At 42.5% G+C, this 17277-nt stretch overlaps 1 protein-coding gene across 8 annotated transcripts in view; it reads left to right on the top strand.

Annotated features, from left to right (window-relative positions):
- FTO (FTO alpha-ketoglutarate dependent dioxygenase) overlaps positions 1-17277 on the top strand; it is a 613541-nt gene that overhangs the window by 48198 nt on the left and 548066 nt on the right. For all 8 annotated transcript variants that reach the window (XM_068260512.1, XM_068260511.1, XM_068260518.1 and 5 more), the window contains exons 2-4: positions 4445-4522; positions 13244-13835; positions 15519-15644. In XM_068260512.1, coding sequence (XP_068116613.1) covers positions 4445-4522; positions 13244-13835; positions 15519-15644 — 796 coding nt within the window. The remainder of the gene's footprint in view (positions 1-4444; positions 4523-13243; positions 13836-15518; positions 15645-17277) is intronic.

The raw sequence follows: 17277 nt of genomic DNA, 5'->3' as shown, positions 1-17277 counted from the left end.
AAACCCACCTCTGGTTCTCTTTAAAGTATCACTATCATGAAAATCGCAAAATCTAAAATACATGTAAACACGTAGAATGCTCAAGGTCTTTACCCCCAAATCTCCTTCGTGGTGTCCGGGGATCGCTTCCTGTTGAGGCAGGGCTAATGGCCGCAGCCCTGCCTCTCAGCGCGTCTATCAGCGCTGATCGCCGCCTCTCCCCTGCCCCTCTCAGTCTTCCTTCACTGAGAGGGGCGGGGAATAGGCGGAGATCCGCCGCTGATAGACGCGCATGGAGGCAGAGCTACAGCCATTAGCCCTGCCTCCATGAGCAGCAAAATCTACGACCAAGTTGGTCGTGGATTTTGCAGGGGGGGATTTGGGGGGTAAAGACCCCTCATTCTGCCTCGGGATAGCGGCGTTTTAGCAGGGGCAAATATGCCCCTGTTAAATATAAGGTAAAAAGCGGGTTTTAATCTCGCTTCAGAGTCTCTTTAAATTACTTATACCTCATGTTGCTGTTATTTACAGTAGGTAGCAGAAATCTGAGAGAACTGACAGGTTTTGAATTAGCCCATCTCCTCATGGGGTGTTTTCAAGATTTTCTTTATTTTCAAAAGCATTTAGTGAATGGCAGTTCCTTTGTCCAACTACCCAAAAAAGTGTGCAGCAAGCAGGGAGGCTAGCCAGCATCTTTGTATAAATCCGTTTCAGGGAGTATCTTTATAACGTAAATGCTATGCTGAGAATCGCCCATGAAGAGATGTATTACTCCAAAACCTGTTGGTTTTGCCAGACTCCTACTACCTACTAGGTTTGAATCTCAGCTCTGCCTGTTGAGAAAGCAGGCACTTACTTAGTAAGGAGTTCCTTGGGCAAGACTCCCTTACACTGCTACTGCCTACTGAGTGCACTTTAGTAGCATCCTCACAAGCGCTTTGAGTCCGACAGGAGAAAAGTGATATACAAATATAGGAATTATTATTATTAATATTATTATTACTGTAAGTGACAGCAACGTAGGAGAAAGGTAATTTATGGCTCATTTTACTCTGGAAGTTCTTATTTGTATGTGTTTACATGTATTTTAAATTTTACCATTTTTTGCAATAGTGGTCCTTTGAAGCGGTATAAAACCCTGACATAATATTCAATAAAAACACGTTTTCCTACTTTTTATTTGCGATATGGTTATCATATTTGCTTCTGTGCATAAGTATTATTATTCATTTAGAAATGATACGTTCCCAGTACACTTTTTTTTTTCTCTGAGAGCTGACTTTGCATTTTATTTATAACTGCTTTATTCGTGTTCTAACGTAAGCTGAAACGCTTTCTGATTGTCTGACTTTGTTCAGCAGAGCCTGCAGTTTCAGATAAGTGTTTATTTACATTCCTCACTTGATACAATTAAATACAAGATAACATTATCTGCACTTCAGTTACGTCCAGCTTTGCTGGCAAGAAACTTGAAGTCCTGTGTGTAACCCTTTGAATGCTGTTGTAGTAACAAAAAATACTGGTTGTATATAAAATGCTGTAAATAATGTATATGGGCCCGTTTCCACTATCGCGAATCTGCATGCGTTTTCTGCATGCAGATTTGGACAACCAATAAAACTTAATTAGCCTGATTCCACTTGTCAGGAAAACAGAGCGTTTTTCTGTGCAGGAAAAATTTGCACAGCAGAGCTATCAGAATTCGCACACCGTGAGGCAATGTGCGATTCGCATACAATGGAAATAATAGGAAATTCACATGCGTTTTCGCAATACGAATTTTCCATGCAAATTCACATACAATTTTGCCTAAAATCAATGTAAAAGCACGCAGGCACTGACATGGTTAAATTTGCATGCTTACAAAGAAACGTGAAAACGTACACGAATTCGCTGTAAAATTCGTATCCGCATGCAAATTCGTTTTCGTGTTTTCCGCAATGAATTTGCACCGCACAAGTGGAAACGGGCCCATAGAGCAAAGAAGAAATGCTGGATTTCATTCCCCTTTACTAAGATTAAGATTGGTTTAAAACAAGTGCTTTCTACTTTCATTAAAACATTTCCCCCCAAGGTGTTTGTTTTAATATATAACTATGCCCGATTCCATTACCTGACCTCCTTTTTGGGTGACACGGATCTGGTGAAGAGTTCCTTGTCACTCACTGGTGCTTTAGGAGGAAAAAGGGTTCACTGAACCCCTTTGCAACCTACTCCCCACAGTGCTGACTGCCACAAGGGTTGAGCAGATTTGCTCTTGTGTGTTTGGTGGCAGTAATGTGCCATTTTATATTGCCAAACTGCGTGGTTGTAAAGCTACCTCATGTGGCATTAGCAAGTGATCACAGCTATGACTAACAAACAATGCATCTGCAGTAACAAATTGTGGGTCTTCCTTTGCCCATCCAAAGGTCTCATAGCTGACTTTTTGTGCAATTAATATTGTGAATGTGACTTAATAAATCAAGCTCATAGTTTAATATTAGTGTGCAAATGTTGTGTTGTTATTCCTGTAACTTGCATATTTGTTCTACCAAGAATTTATTGTAATCAGCAACAAGGATGGCCACACATACAGTGGTGTGAAAAACTATTTGCCCCCTTCCTGATGTCTTATTCTTTTGCATGTTTGTCACACTTAAATGTTTCTGCTCATCAAAAACCGTTAACTATTAGTCAAAGATAACATAATTGAACACAAAATGCAGTTTTAAATGATGGTTTTTATTATTTAGGGAGAAAAAAAACCTCAAAATCTACATGGCCCTGTGTGAAAAAGTGATTGCCCCCCTTGTTAAAAAATAACTTAACTGTGGTTTATCACACCTGAGTTCAATTTCTGTAGTCACCCCCAGGCCTGATTACTGCCACACCTGTTTCAATCAAGAAAACACTTAAATAGGAGCTATCTGACACAGAGAAGTAGACCAACAGCACCTCAAAAGCTAGACATCATGCCAAGATCCAAAGAAATTCAGGAACAAATGAGAACAAAAGTACTGTAATTGAGATCTATCAGTCTGGTAAAGGTTATAAAGCCATTTCTAAAGCTTTGGGACTCCAGCAAACCACAGTGAGAGCCATTATCCACAAATGGCAAAAACATGGAACAGTGATGAACCTTCCCAGGAGTGACCGGCCGACCAAAATTACCTCAAGAGCGCAGAGAAAACTCATCCGAGAGGCCACAAAAGACCCCAGGACAACATCTAAAGAACTGCAGGCCTCACTTGCCTCAATTAAGGTCAGTGTTCACGACTCCACCATAAGAAAGATACTGGGCAAAAACGCCCTGCATGGCAGATATCCAAGGCGCAAACCACTTTTAAGCAAAAAGAACATTAAGGCTCGTCTCAATTTTGCTAAAAAAACATCTCAATGATTGCCAAGACTTTTGGGAAAATACCTTGTGGACCAACGACACAAAAGTTGAACTTTTTGGAAGGTGCGTGTCCCGTTACATCTGGCGTAGAAGTAACACAGCACTTCAGCAAAAGAACATCATACCAACAGTAAAATATGGTGGTGGTAGTGTGATGGTCTGGGGTTGTTTTGCTGCTTCAGGACCTGGAAGGCTTGCTGTGATAGATGGAACCATGAATTCTATTGTCTACCAAAAAATCCTGAAGGAGAATGTCCGGCCATCTGTTTGTCAACTCAAGCTGAAGCGATCTTGGGTGCTGCAGCAGGGCAATGACCCAAAACACACCAGCAAATCCACATCTGAATGGCTGAAGAAAAACAAAATGAAGACTTTGGAGTGGCCTAGTCAAAGTCCTGACCTGAATCCTATTGAGATGTTGTGGCATGACCTTCAAAAGGCGGTTCATGCTAGAAAACCCTCAAATAAAGCTGAATTACAACAATTCTGCAAAGATGAGTGGGCCACAATTCCTCCAGAGCACTGTAAAGGACTCGTTGCAAGTTATCGCAAACGCTTGATTGCAGTTATTGCTGCTAAGGGTGGCCCAACCAGTTATTAGGTTCAGGGGGCAATTTCTTTTTCACACAGGGCCATGTAGGTTTTGAGGCTTTTAAATAATAAAAACCATCATTTAAAACTGCATTTTGTGTTCAATTATGATATCTTTGACTAATAGATAACGGTTTTTGATGAGCAGAAACATTTAAGTGTGACAAACACGCAAAAGAATAAGAAATCAGGAAGGGGGCAAATAGTTTTTCACACCACGGTATTAAAACAGGGCATCTTCAGATCCCCCGCCTATGCAGCAGGGTACCTGTTGGCCTCAGATGAAACACTGATGAGTGAGGAATGGCTGTGTGTTGTGTACCATAAATGGTCTGGACAATATGGTAATAGCATTTTCAGTTCAATTATGTGAACATATGTCACCTTTGATAGCATCAATACCCTATGTGTCACCTAGGTTTACTTAGTTTGCCCCCAGTATGCTGATTAAGAATTTTGAGATTTTAAAAATGTATATACTTTTCTCTTTAGAAAAAGAAGCTCCTGCAGCAGATTGGGAATGCACGTTTACCATTTGTTACACCACAAGATGAAAAATGTCATGATCTGGTATGTAGTAATAACTGCATTTTCTATGCAATCTGGTCTGTCAAGTCTGAAATTACTCTTGGTGTTTCTATACCTGTAATTCTGTACCTTTGACCTCTAAATCTTTAACCTAACATCTGACCAATACCTACTGTATATTATAAATTTCCACCCAACACTTTATCATTGCACCCTTCTGATAGGTACAGTCACTACAATGATGTGGCTCTCAAATTATAGCTGTATCAGGAAGCACCCCTTATCTTCCCCCCCCCCCCTCCCCTCTAAGCACTTTGTGATTTTAAAAGCTCTTGTGTGAAGATGCGCGGAAGAGCCGCCGCCATGAGTCAGGCGGAGGCGTCTCTTTCCGCGCACAGCGCGGCAGGGCACGGGGAGGCAGCCGCCTCCACTCAGTCTGAGGCGGGTGTCCCCGTGCAAGGCATGGCGGAGCGCGCAGGTCCCCCGTGGTGTGGCTGGGACACATAGTCCCTCCAGGTTTAGAGTGACGCGTGCGCGCACACTCAGGCAGGGAAAATATAGCAGCCAGAAGTGAGCCAGCTGACCATGCTGGTCAGCTGACTCTGGCTCCACTCCTCATTGGTCCAGCACTTAGGGAGGTGCTGGAAGATGTTTGTGTATACTGTATATACTGCTAGCTGATCATTTCCCTGGTGTCTGGCGTTGCGAACACATACGTGGGAGCACTCAGACCTGTAGTCAGATCCTTAAGTGTGCCGGGACCAGCTGGAGCTGTAATCCTACACTTAGCTAGATTCTGTTGATAGCTAAAGTACTAGTTTGATTGTGATTATCTGTTATGACTCTTTGCCTGCCTGACTTTCCTCCTGAACTCTGATCTTGTACCTTGATATTTCTGATACTCTGTTGCCGAACCCCGGCTCGTCCTTAGACTCTGCTTCTGCCTCCTGATCTTGTACCTCGATATTTCTGATACCCTGTTACCGAACCCTGCCTGTACTTTAGACTCCGCCTCCACCTACTGTATTTGTACCTTATCTGTCCGTGTGTTAACGACTTGGCTTGTCCGACCTCGAGAACCGACCTTTCTAATGGAGGCGGTTCCCCGTCCTGGTAGTGACACTTCCTCCAGAGTGTCACTTTCAGACAATCCTTCCTACTGTCAGCCTGACTCCTCCCGCCTTGGAGGGTTCAGGTCCTCGGAAGGAATCCGTGCAGTACTCCTTACTGCACTGAGGCCTAGTCCTCTAAGTGTTACTGTTACACCAAACACTACACTCTACTCAGGTGAACAGAGGTTAGCTGGTATATCGGATTATCGGTGATACTGCAGATCACTTATAATCTGGTATACATCTGTATTCCCAGTGATTCTGCAGATCACCGGTAATCAGGTCCTCTCTGTGCTTCACCGATCGTTACATCTTGCTAATGTTATCCTATTTGTGTGTTCACACTTGAGCAATGAGGTTTTGTAAAAATCCCCATACCATTGCATTAGCAAGAGCTTTTTAAAATCTCTAGCTTTTAAAAAACTCTTGTAGTGTGAATCAGCCCTAAGATGCGTTGACTTTTTCTCCCCACTTTTAGGGAAGAAAAAGTGCATCTTATGGTCCACAATATACAGTATATTCATATGGTACAATTAAGAAAAAAGGGTGGTGAAAATTACCTCACCAGTCATCTTAATTCAGTTAGTAATTTTAGCTGTTTAAAACATTCTTTAACATCAAAAATTGAGGTAGATAAGAACTAAACTTTTCACCTGGTGTGCCCAGGTGATAAGGGAAGCCGATATAAAGATGCCTGAGGTGTCCAGGAAAAAAGGGCGCTGCCATTTGCGGCAATGATAAAAAGCCTCAATTACAGTTGTAATTCAACCCCCATTGAAATCGAGTGTTTTGGCCAGTTTGACATTGATTTTGATCATTTCAGTCATCTTGTTTACAATTAAATCAAAGAGGCACTTGTAAGTCAGACAAATATAACATAACATTTATAATGAAATAACCACAAATGTCTTTTCTGTGCTCACATCATTATCAGTTTTATTCAACCCCCAAGTGACATTCATTCTTAGTGCTTAGTACAACATCCTTTTCCAGTTATAACAGCTTTTAAATGTGAAGCATAGCTTGACACAAGTGTCTTGCAGCGATCTACGGGTATCTTAGCCCATTCTTCATGGGCAAAAGCCTCCAGTTCAGTCACATTCTTAAGCTTGAGCGCTGCAACTGCTTTCTATAACCTTCCTGGCGGTATACGTTCGGGGTAAGCCGCGCAGGAGGATTTCTCAGGCCCTGCTGGGCCGATTTGCATACATTTTTTTAAGCTACACGCAGCTAGCACTTTGCTAGCTGCGTGTGCATACCGATCGCCGCCGCTCCGCGCTGATTCACCGCGCAGCACGCCCCCTGCCCTCAGACCCCTTGCGCAGCCTGGCCTATCAGCGCCAGGCAGCGCTGAGGGGTGGATCGGGACTCCCAAAAACGTGATATGGCGACGGGGGAAGCCCTCCAAAAAATCCCGTTCTTTGAACGGGATTTCCTGATCGAAGCGGGTGGGGGGTTGCCGCTGCACAGGGCTCGCTACCGATCACCTTACTCCCTGATTGATGATGGATATCATGCTGGACATTTGCTGACCCTCTGAAAGTGACAAGGGACACCAGCAGACATCCCAACTGAGCCACAGCACAAAGCGCTACAAAGCCAAATTGCTTATTTTTGATATGACATTTTCAGCTACCACACAGGTGAGGGTATCACTGCATGATATATTGTTTTCAAACTAGATGCAGTATACCTCTTCGGGGTTACAGCTGCACATCTGTTGAAGACTCAAACAAGGTCTTTGAGCCAGGCTCCCCCTGAGCCATATAGGAGTTAACAGCCTTAATTATCTCGAATGCAGGCTGGTATTCTTTAAGGAATTTGAAGCTTATCAATGTGGGGCTTTTCCACTAGAGCATTACCACCTCGCATGCTACATATTATGGGAGGGTAAAGAAGGTTACACAGTCTTCCTCTCCTTGCAGAATACCATCCATTATCCATTGTTTTAGAATGTCTCTCCCTTTATAATGTGGCATCTGGAAGCCCCTTGAATGGTAGGAAGCCCCACAGATGTTGGGCCTTTTTACAGGGATTTAGGTAAAAGGGGACCTTTCTTTAACTCCTACTTATTAATAACAAAGGGATAAGGGTCAAACTTTGTTTTCAATACACTATACATTGAAAAAAGGGTGTTCGCTAATTTTGGCACCAGGTGAAGCCGCTAGTACTGTATAGGTAAAATTACCCATATTCCACTTTCAGGTGCTGGCTAATTACCGATATTCTACTATCTCTTTATTTAAAGAGACCCAGAGACGAGATGATACTAAATTTATACATACCTGGGGCTTCCTCCAGCCCCATAAGCCTGGATCGCTCCCACACTGCCGTCCTCCGCTGCCTCTGTCCACCGATACCGGGTCCCGTAATTTTGGCCAGTCGACGCAAGCGCAGTGCGCTCTTTCCGTACTATGCAGGCGCATGCATACAAATAAACCCTCGTACAGGTCATTAACGATTCCGGAATGAAGCAGGCTTAAGGGGCGGAAACTAAACTGACAAGTGGGGCATCCCTCGGGACAACCGAGGAGGAGAACTGCCACTTCCTTTCGCCAATATTCAATGTTAGTATTAGTCAAAGATTTTGGCGTGACCACTTGGGCCACTGGGGTGTAAGGATGGTGCTGTACGTATGTCACAGCAGGAGTACTTTAAATGGTACCTGAGGTGACATATGACATGATTGTCACACATATGTCGCAGCACCGCACATAAAATGTCATTAATGACATGCAACCCCCTTTAATACGCTTTTATATTATTATTAATAACATTAAGAAGTCAGCGCAGATTAAGAGGATTAAATACAGTCAATAAAACTTCACCACAGTGATATTCCAACCTCACATGGTCTCGTGGCCAACCATCACCAGAAAAGAATGAGAGGGGCTTACCAGCTGCCAACAACCCACATTATAAGGTTGTATGTCTTGTATTCAGTGGTAATCCTAACGAACCTCAAGCAGATATGGATCCAAACTTCCACCACTCCCTTACTCCGGTATATGGCATGGTATCCAGGAAGGCCAATATATAAATACAACAAAAAACGTCAACTCTAACTGTAAACCGTTTATTGTAAAAACAATCAGTATAGACCGTAAAAAAACAAGATAAAAACAAAGATTTACATACCCGGCCCAGGAACTGGAAACCCCTAATAAAAACTTGCGCGTGTAAGCAGGTCCACAGCCAATAAGACATTAAAGGTGCCGCCTGTCTCCTTTCTGACCGGTTTCGCAATCTAGCTTCATCAGGGAATCAAGAACCCAGGCGGCTGGCACCAAATTTATAGCTTTCTAAAAGAGGAAGGGGTGGACCCTAAGATCCCTCCCCATTAGACCTTACCAATTGATAGATCAGGATAATCTATTCATCCCAGATAAACTCAAAAACATAATGTGCAGAAAATCATATACAATAGAATACACAGCAACTGTACTAACAGTGTCCATATAAGTCTTCCAAGTGAAACAAAATTCCATATAAAATGGATAACGCATAAAAAAGAATTCACATTACTCCATGAGAGCAAGACAAAATATGTGCATAGATCAATTCAGTGCAACACATAATGCAATTGCCATATGCATTACACATGCATGGAGCAATGGCTGCTGAGAATGAACAAGGGGCTAGATAGTGTAATGGCCAAGGGCTCTGACTCTGACGCAAGAGACCAGGGTTCAAACCCTGGCCCTGCCTGCTCAGCATGCCAGCACCTACCCAGCAGGAGACCCCCACGCAAGTCTCCCCAACAGCGGCGGCGGTGCAATACATAATGCAATTGCACACAGAGCATGTCCCAGCAGCTGCATCTCCGGCGCTCTGAGCTCGCCAGGAGAAATTTTTTGCCTTATGCTTTGACAAAAGATCAGTGGCATAAAAGAAGTTTTGACTAGTGTTGGGCGAACAGTGTTCGCCACTGTTAGGGTTCTGTAGAACATCACCCTGTTCGGGTGATGTTCGAGTTCGGCCGAACTGCTCAATGGCCGGCCGAACAGGGCCCCTGTTCGGCAGAACAGGGCCCTGTTCGGCCGAATACGGCCCCCGTATGGGGTCGCAGGCATAAGGGGGAAGCATGCCCTGATCTCGGGGGGGGGGGGGGGGGGGGGTCGGAATTTCCCCCCACCCCCTCCGCTAGCGCTCCCCCCTCTGCCCGCTTCCCCATAAAAAAAGTTGAATGCAAGTTAAATAGTACCGGTGGCTGGCAGTGGAGTGAGGAGGAGGAGTCCGAGTAGGAGAGTGACGCGTTGAGGCCGGGCAGCGGGCGGTTCAGCGGTAGTACCCTTGTGGTACTTCCGCCCTTTCTCTGACCTCACGTCCTCTACGTGATGACGCATACGAGGGTACGCGTGACGCGTACCCTCGTATGCAGAGGACGTGAGGTCAGAGAAAGGGCGGAAGTACCACAAGGGTACTACCGCTGAACCGCCTGCTGCCCGGCCTCAACGCGTCACTCTCCTACTCGGACTCCTCCTCCTCACTCCACTGCCAGCCACCGGTACTATTTAACTTGCATTCAACTTTTTTTATGGGGAAGCGGGCAGAGGGGGGAGCGCTAGCGGAGGGGATGGGGGGAATTTCCGACCCCCACACCCGCGATCGGGGCATGCTCCCCCCTTATGCCTGCGACCCCATAGGGCCCCCAAAATGGGCATGTTCGGGGGTCCCATTGACTTCCATTGAGTTCGGGGTTCGGGCCGAACATGCCGAACATCTGGCCCATGTTCGGCCCGAACCCGAACATCCAGGTGTTCGCCCAACACTAGTTTTGACTAACCTAAGAATCTAATGCAGAAAGAAGAAATGCCATATCACGTTAAATTTCTGCTGTCAGAACGCAAACAGCACGTCTACGCTCCGATAGACGTCACATAGAAAGCATCATCGCTTAATGCGTAATAAAATACACATCCAGAAGCCGCGCATTAGTAATTAAGTAATTAATATGTATCAAACGCAGATAGAACAGAGGCGCCAAAAAGAGTAAAAACACTATTATTTAAAAACACTAAAAAGAGGGAAGGTAAGGTGGACTTACCTCCCTCTAGCAGTGGACAACAAAACTCTGAGGTAGAGTAGAATGCATTTATTAAACAGTGTAACTCCTAAAGATGCAACGCGTTTCGCGGGCCACAGCACCGCTTCCTCAGGCTATACAGGAGTTCAAAAAAGCTGTATCCAATCCAAGTATTGAATGAGCGCCTCATTCAATACTTGGATTGGATACAGCTTTTTTGAACTCCTGTATAGCCTGAGGAAGCGGTGCTGTGGCCCGCGAAACGCGTTGCATCTTTAGGAGTTACACTGTTTAATAAATGCATTCTACTCTACCTCAGAGTTTTGTTGTCCACTGCTAGAGGGAGGTAAGTCCACCTTACCTTACCTCTTTTTACTGTTTTTAAATAATAGTGTTTTTACTCTTTTTGGCGCCTCTGTTCTATCTGCGTTTGATACATATTACTTATCCACCCTTGGTGGAGGGGTACGCCCCCTTTTTTCTCCTGTCTACAGAGAGCGACTTTTATACCCGAGTGGGGTCGGGTACCAATTCTCCCCACCTGCCTTTCAAGTGGTTGCCTGCTGGTGACCCTTTTTTGTGAGTATAATTCTGCACGACCTATCTAGACAGATTTTCTCTGTTAAAACTATACTGCACTATTGGGCTCTCGGTGCCCTGTTTTTTCTTTTTTTTTTTTTTTTAATTAAGTATGCGTCCAGAAGCCACGCATGTATAACAAAAAAACGCATCAATTAGTACGTATCATCTGGACAACGCATGCATAAAACTGTATATTGTGTACGCATGTAAAATCCGGATTAGAGCGGCAACAGGTTAGCATGAAAAACACATCATATATCCTCTAGAGGGCAAAAAGGTCAGTAAAATCCTAAGGGAAAGCGGAGATAGAAATATTGGCCTCAATTTACCAGAGGAGAGTTAGTAAGAGATAAAAGGTCAGTATTTTATCTCATGCGGTATTGTTTGCAATTCACCACTGTGAGAGGATAGAGAGAGGAGTGTTCGGTAGCAGGCGATAATGGTGCGATAATGGAGCGATACAGATGCAAAAACCAAGCGATAAACGTTCGGCAGTTATGCGGTGGTAATGTTTTTTTACTAAATCGCGATCGTGCCATGGAATGATTTTTGGCGCGATTTTGCTATGCAGTGCATAGCATAGCAAAATCGCGATCGCAAATGTCGGAAAATCGCCGAGAAATTTTGGACTGGATCGCAATCGCTAGCGTTTAGCACGAACGCTAGCGATTGCTAGTGGAAAAGGGCCCTTAAGGTTCCCTTTAAGCAATATTAAGAATTTACAATATTAAGTGGATGGGTGAAACGGAGGAGGTATTTGGATACATTTTCACACTTCCTCCCAATGAAAAATGTATCCAAAGTCCTCCTTTGTTTCGCCCATCTACTTAATATTTTTAAATGCTTAATATTGCTTAATATGCTTAATATTGTAAATGGGCTGCTCTCTGGTGCCTGAAATATGTACAGTATAATCGGTTACTGTGTAACTAAACTAGCTGCAGAGTGAGCTGCAGCAGCTGTGAGAAAAACCACATATCGCCAGGTACATGCAGGAGATAAATAGATCTAAAATAACGAATGGTCACACACCCTTTTTTCCCTGGTGAATTGTGATTTTGAGAAAAAATAACGAATAACAAATTTTGCATGAATTTCTACCTGTCGGTATTTCACCCTATACTTCTGGAGAATTGCTATTTTGAGATATCACAGGAGATAAATTACCTACCATGCGATAAATAGGTTGGTAACCTCTGGAGAATTGAGGCCATTGTGAGAAAACAGCCCATTTTATTAGATAATGGCCTCGACTCAACAGAGGAGTGTTAGTAAGTGATAAGAGATCAGTATTTTACCTCATGTGCCTTTAATGTCTTATTGGCTGTGGACCAGCTTACACATGCAAGTTTTTATTAGGGGTTCCCAGTTCCTGGGCCCTGTATGTAAGTCTTTGTTTTTATCTTGTTTTTTACGGTCTATACCGATTGTTTTAACAATAAACGTTTTACACTTAGAGTTGCCATTTTTTTGTTGTGTGTTTTTTGTTGTGTTTGTATATTGGCCTTCCTGGATACCATACCATATATCGGAGTGATGGAGTGGTGGAAGTTTAGATCCATATCTGCTTGAGGTTCGTTAGGATTACCACTGAATGTGAGACCTACAACCTTATAATGTGAGTTGTTGGCAGCTGGTAAGCCCCTCTTAATATTTTCTGGTGATGGTTGGCCATAAGACCATGTGAGGTTAGAATATCACCGTGGTGAAGTTTTATTGACTGTATTTATTCCTCTTTGATCTGTGCTGGCTTCCTAATACTCATATTGTGGACTTTGGACGTTGTTCATTCTCTGCAGCCAGCGATCATATTTTCTATTTCCTTGGAGCTGATAAACTGTTTACTTGTATTACTCTTTTATAAATGAATCCTACTGCGAACTTTAGTTCTAGCTGTCTAAAATATATTGTGTATTCTATATAGTAAGTTTTAATTCAGGTATCTAATTAGGAATACCTAATTCTATTTGCCTGTTTCTATTCTATTTTGTCTGTATCGTGCTTTAAATGTACCTTTTCTCAGTCTACACATTTCCCTTTCAGTGGAAGACCAGTTATGCAAACTTAGACGTTTGTGCAGCTCAGGAAACTCCAGCAGAGCTGCATCAGCATGTCCAGAAGGCATTTTTAACATTACTTCGAAATGGCTGTCTTTTTCAAGATCTCGTACAGCTGAAAGGTAAAAACATTCTCACTCCAGTTTCTCGTATCCTCATTGGTCAACCAGGATACACGTACCGATACTTAAACACGCGGCTCTTTGCCGTACCTTGGCCTGACAGAAACTACAATATCACATACAGCACACAGGAACTTGCTGATGCCTGCAAAGCTTTCTATGACCTAAATACATTTCTTTATGAGCAGACCAAACTTAAATTACACAGATGTGCAGCAACCAGAGAGTTTTCAAATATATCGCCGCACCAGAGACTTTTGGAAAAAGACTGCCAAGTAAAGGAAGATGATTTAGAATCTTTCAATGTGACTTTGATAAACTACATGAACCCACAAGCCATGTCCTATTTAAGGGAGGAGCCATATTTTGGCATGGGAAGAATGGCCGTGAGCTGGCACCATGATGAAAATCTAGTGGCAGAATCTACCGTTGCAGTCTACAGCTACAGTTACCAAGGTTGGGAACCTGTTCTCTCATTTGTATTCTCTGCTTTGTGATAATTGTTACTGACTCTAGGCCAAACTCTAATTGCTTTTGTACTACAATGTTTTGCACAAACTGTATGAGGCATGTAAGGTAATGCTAGATGATAGGCTGTGTTTTATATTCTATATAGGCATTAAATATTTGCTGAGAAGCTAAGGAAATGGGGTGGTCACTGCAGCTGGACAATGACTTCACCTACACTAGTATGCAGTCATTGTAAAGGCCTTTTGACAAGTTCTGATATAGATCATGCACTTTATGACACTAAAAACATGATTGTAAGAGGCAAGTCAAACAAAGTGTTTTTTTCCCCTGAGGATTGCACATACCAGCCTGACAATGAAGATAGGAAATACTTACTCTGGTGATGCCTGCCTCAGTAAATTTAAAGTGTACCAGATGCGTAAAATAGTGTAAAAAAAATGTAAATGCCTAAGAAGAGAGAAGCTGGATCCTATGGAAGCTTCCTACGCCGTCCTCTGGTCCCCTGTCACGGCCCCCCCCCGAAGATTACCAACAAGGGTTTAATCAAATTGGAGCCTTGCTCCTCTTCAGGTACAAGTGCGGTCTAGCTGGGTCTTGCGGTTGCAGTGCGGCTGCACTTGTGCCACAGAAGATGGACTGGAGGTGGTCTGGAAGACAGCATGTGAATCTTCTGGAGGATCTAGAGGCTTATCTCTCCTTAGGTAAGTATTTACTTTTTAAGCTTATTTACGCCTCGGGTTCTCTTTAACCTCCCTAGCAGTATTTACAGTTATACACGTCAAAACAAACATGCTGTGAACTGTATTGACATGCATACACGTCAATACTGTCCTGCACTGTGTACTAGACCCTTGTTTGACACATTTTGGCAAGTTACAGGAAAAAAAGGTTAATTGGATCACTTTTTGCACAGAAATCCTAGGGAAATTGAACGCCAAGGAGGTTAAAATGGTAATATTTGTAACATTGCAGTATTGACCTATCAATAGCTCTAGTGTGCTGTTCACAAAGATAACCTAAAATAATAGCTGCAATACGGCCATTTCTGACAGTGCTCCTCCCGTTGTAGATGGCAACAGGAGCTGTGAGGAATACAGCATATCATAAGTGGTTAGACAGACCTTCACCTTCAGCCATATCTGTCAATTACTGAGACAGCAAAACTGTCTTGTCTGTCACTTCCACTGTAGCCATAATATATTAACAACCCAAAAGATCACAGGAAATTGACATTTTTACCAGCAAAAAAAAGACAGCTTACCCATTTATTGTTTTGATAAAAGTCACCATAGCAGTTCCACTGACACAATGATGGACACTGCATACATTTGTGTGTTTACTGGAATTCTGCTTTAAATGATTGATAATGAATTATCTTTAAAAAAAAATGTTTATTTTCTGCATTAAAATACTGCAGTTTTCACAATATTTTCAACATAAAGGTGCAAGGAAATATTATTTCTAATCACGCTAGAAAATCATGTTAGAAAGCACAATCCCCACCTAGAGAACAGCATAGGACTTCATTCAGTAAAAATCTTCAACTGGCCAAAGACTGAAAAAAGTAAGAGGTTCACATGCAGCAGAAAAACACCACTTTGAGAAGCTTGCTTTGTAGTATGAACACTGCAGTGACACTTCTAAATGGGGTCTTGTTTTCTTTTGCAGATAATACTACTGAAATAGGTGAAGATGAGATGTCTAAGTGGCATGTTGGCTTGAAGATCGCCTGGGATATTGAAACACCAGGTCTTGCAGTGCCATTAAATCCCGGTGACACCTACTTCTTGCTTGGTAAATTTATTAAATCATTTTTTAACAATGAGTTTTTATTGAGAATACAAAATCATGCAATAATGTACACTGAGTTAAGTCGGATAATTCCAATTAAAGTGAGGTATCAGGGGTCACAGAAACAGAAAAGCAATTACATATAAAGAAAGCTTCAGTATAGAATGATATGGTTATACCATTTGAACTAGTCTATTGCTTTAGAGAAGGACTCATATGATCAATGCAATCTCAAAATTACAAAAACATTCTTATAGAAAAAGCTTTATTGACACATATACAAAAAGGTAATCCAAAAATAGAAAATATAAAAACACAGTTCTTGAATATCAAACAGTGGGTCCTCATAGAGCCAAAAACACAAGGACGATATCTGGTTTAACTTGATAAGAGATTGTAGCTTTTTTGGGTATTTATTTTTCAAGGCAACGACACATGTTCGTTTCGGGCTTTTGTAACAGTATATATGCCCTTCATCAGGCCAAGATACCCAGCTCTGCGTGGCTCAATCAAGCGAGGAAAACCAAACAAGAGGTAAAATATTGGGGGCGCCTGAACATACCAGGCGTACAAACCTTCCCAACGCCGAAGGAGACGCTAAAACGTGGGAACCCTCTCCTTCGCCGTTGGGAAGGTTTGTACGCCTGGTATGTTCAGGCGCCCCCAATATTTTACCTCTTGTTTGGTTTTCCTTGCTTGATTGAGCCACGCAGAGCTGGGTATCTTGGCCTAATGAAGGGCATATATACTGTTACAAAAGCCCGAAACGAACATGTGTCGTTGCCTTGAAAAATAAATACCCAAAAAAGCTACAATCTCTTATCAAGTTAAACCAGATATCATCCTTGTGTTTTTGGCTCTATGTGGACCCACTGTTTGATATTCAAGAACTGTGTTTTTATATTTTCTATTTTTGGATTACCTTTTTGTATATGTGTCAATAAAGCTTTTTCTATAAGGAATTTTTTGTAATTTTGAGATTGCATTGATCATATGAGTCCTTCTCTAAAGCAATAGACTAGTCATGGTGGGCAAGGTGGACTGCCCTTAAAGAGGACTGTGTTTTGATCCTTCACAACATAAAGGATCCTACCCGAAAATATCTTTTCAAAAATTCTATACCATTTGAACTAAACATGAAACTAACTAAACAAGCATTTATATTACAGCCAATCAGTTGATCAGAACCAAGGGGAAAGAGAGGTGGTCTTGATGAGTGTTCCAGACTTAGTTGTTTTAGGTCATACTTAACTAACTTCAACCTAAACAAACATACTGTTATTAAGTTACATTAGTTATGTTAATTAAAATAGATAGGTAATATAACCTCTTACCCACCCTGCTTTAAAAGAACTGGCAAATCTTTGTGATTTCATGGGGGCAGCCATCCTTTTCATGGGGCCGCCATCTTTTTGGTTGAAAGGAGGTGACAGTTAGCATAAGAAACAGTTCCAACTGTCCTGTGTCCTGATCACCCCTCCCAGCTGTGAGCGCTAGGCTTCAAATCTCAAATTAAAAACAAAACAAAAAAAAAAACGCCAAAACAGCAGAAGGAGAACAACAACATCGGAAATCCCTTCATGCTTTGCACAGCATCAGGGGAAAAATGCCCGGGCAGTTTTCTTCTGTGCAGCTA

The sequence above is a fragment of the Hyperolius riggenbachi genome, chromosome 11 (genome assembly GCF_040937935.1).
Source record: "Hyperolius riggenbachi isolate aHypRig1 chromosome 11, aHypRig1.pri, whole genome shotgun sequence".
In the NCBI taxonomy this organism is placed as follows: domain Eukaryota; kingdom Metazoa; phylum Chordata; class Amphibia; order Anura; family Hyperoliidae; genus Hyperolius; species Hyperolius riggenbachi.
Note: the sequence above shows the minus strand (reverse complement) of the source record. Positions and strands in the feature narration are given on the sequence as shown.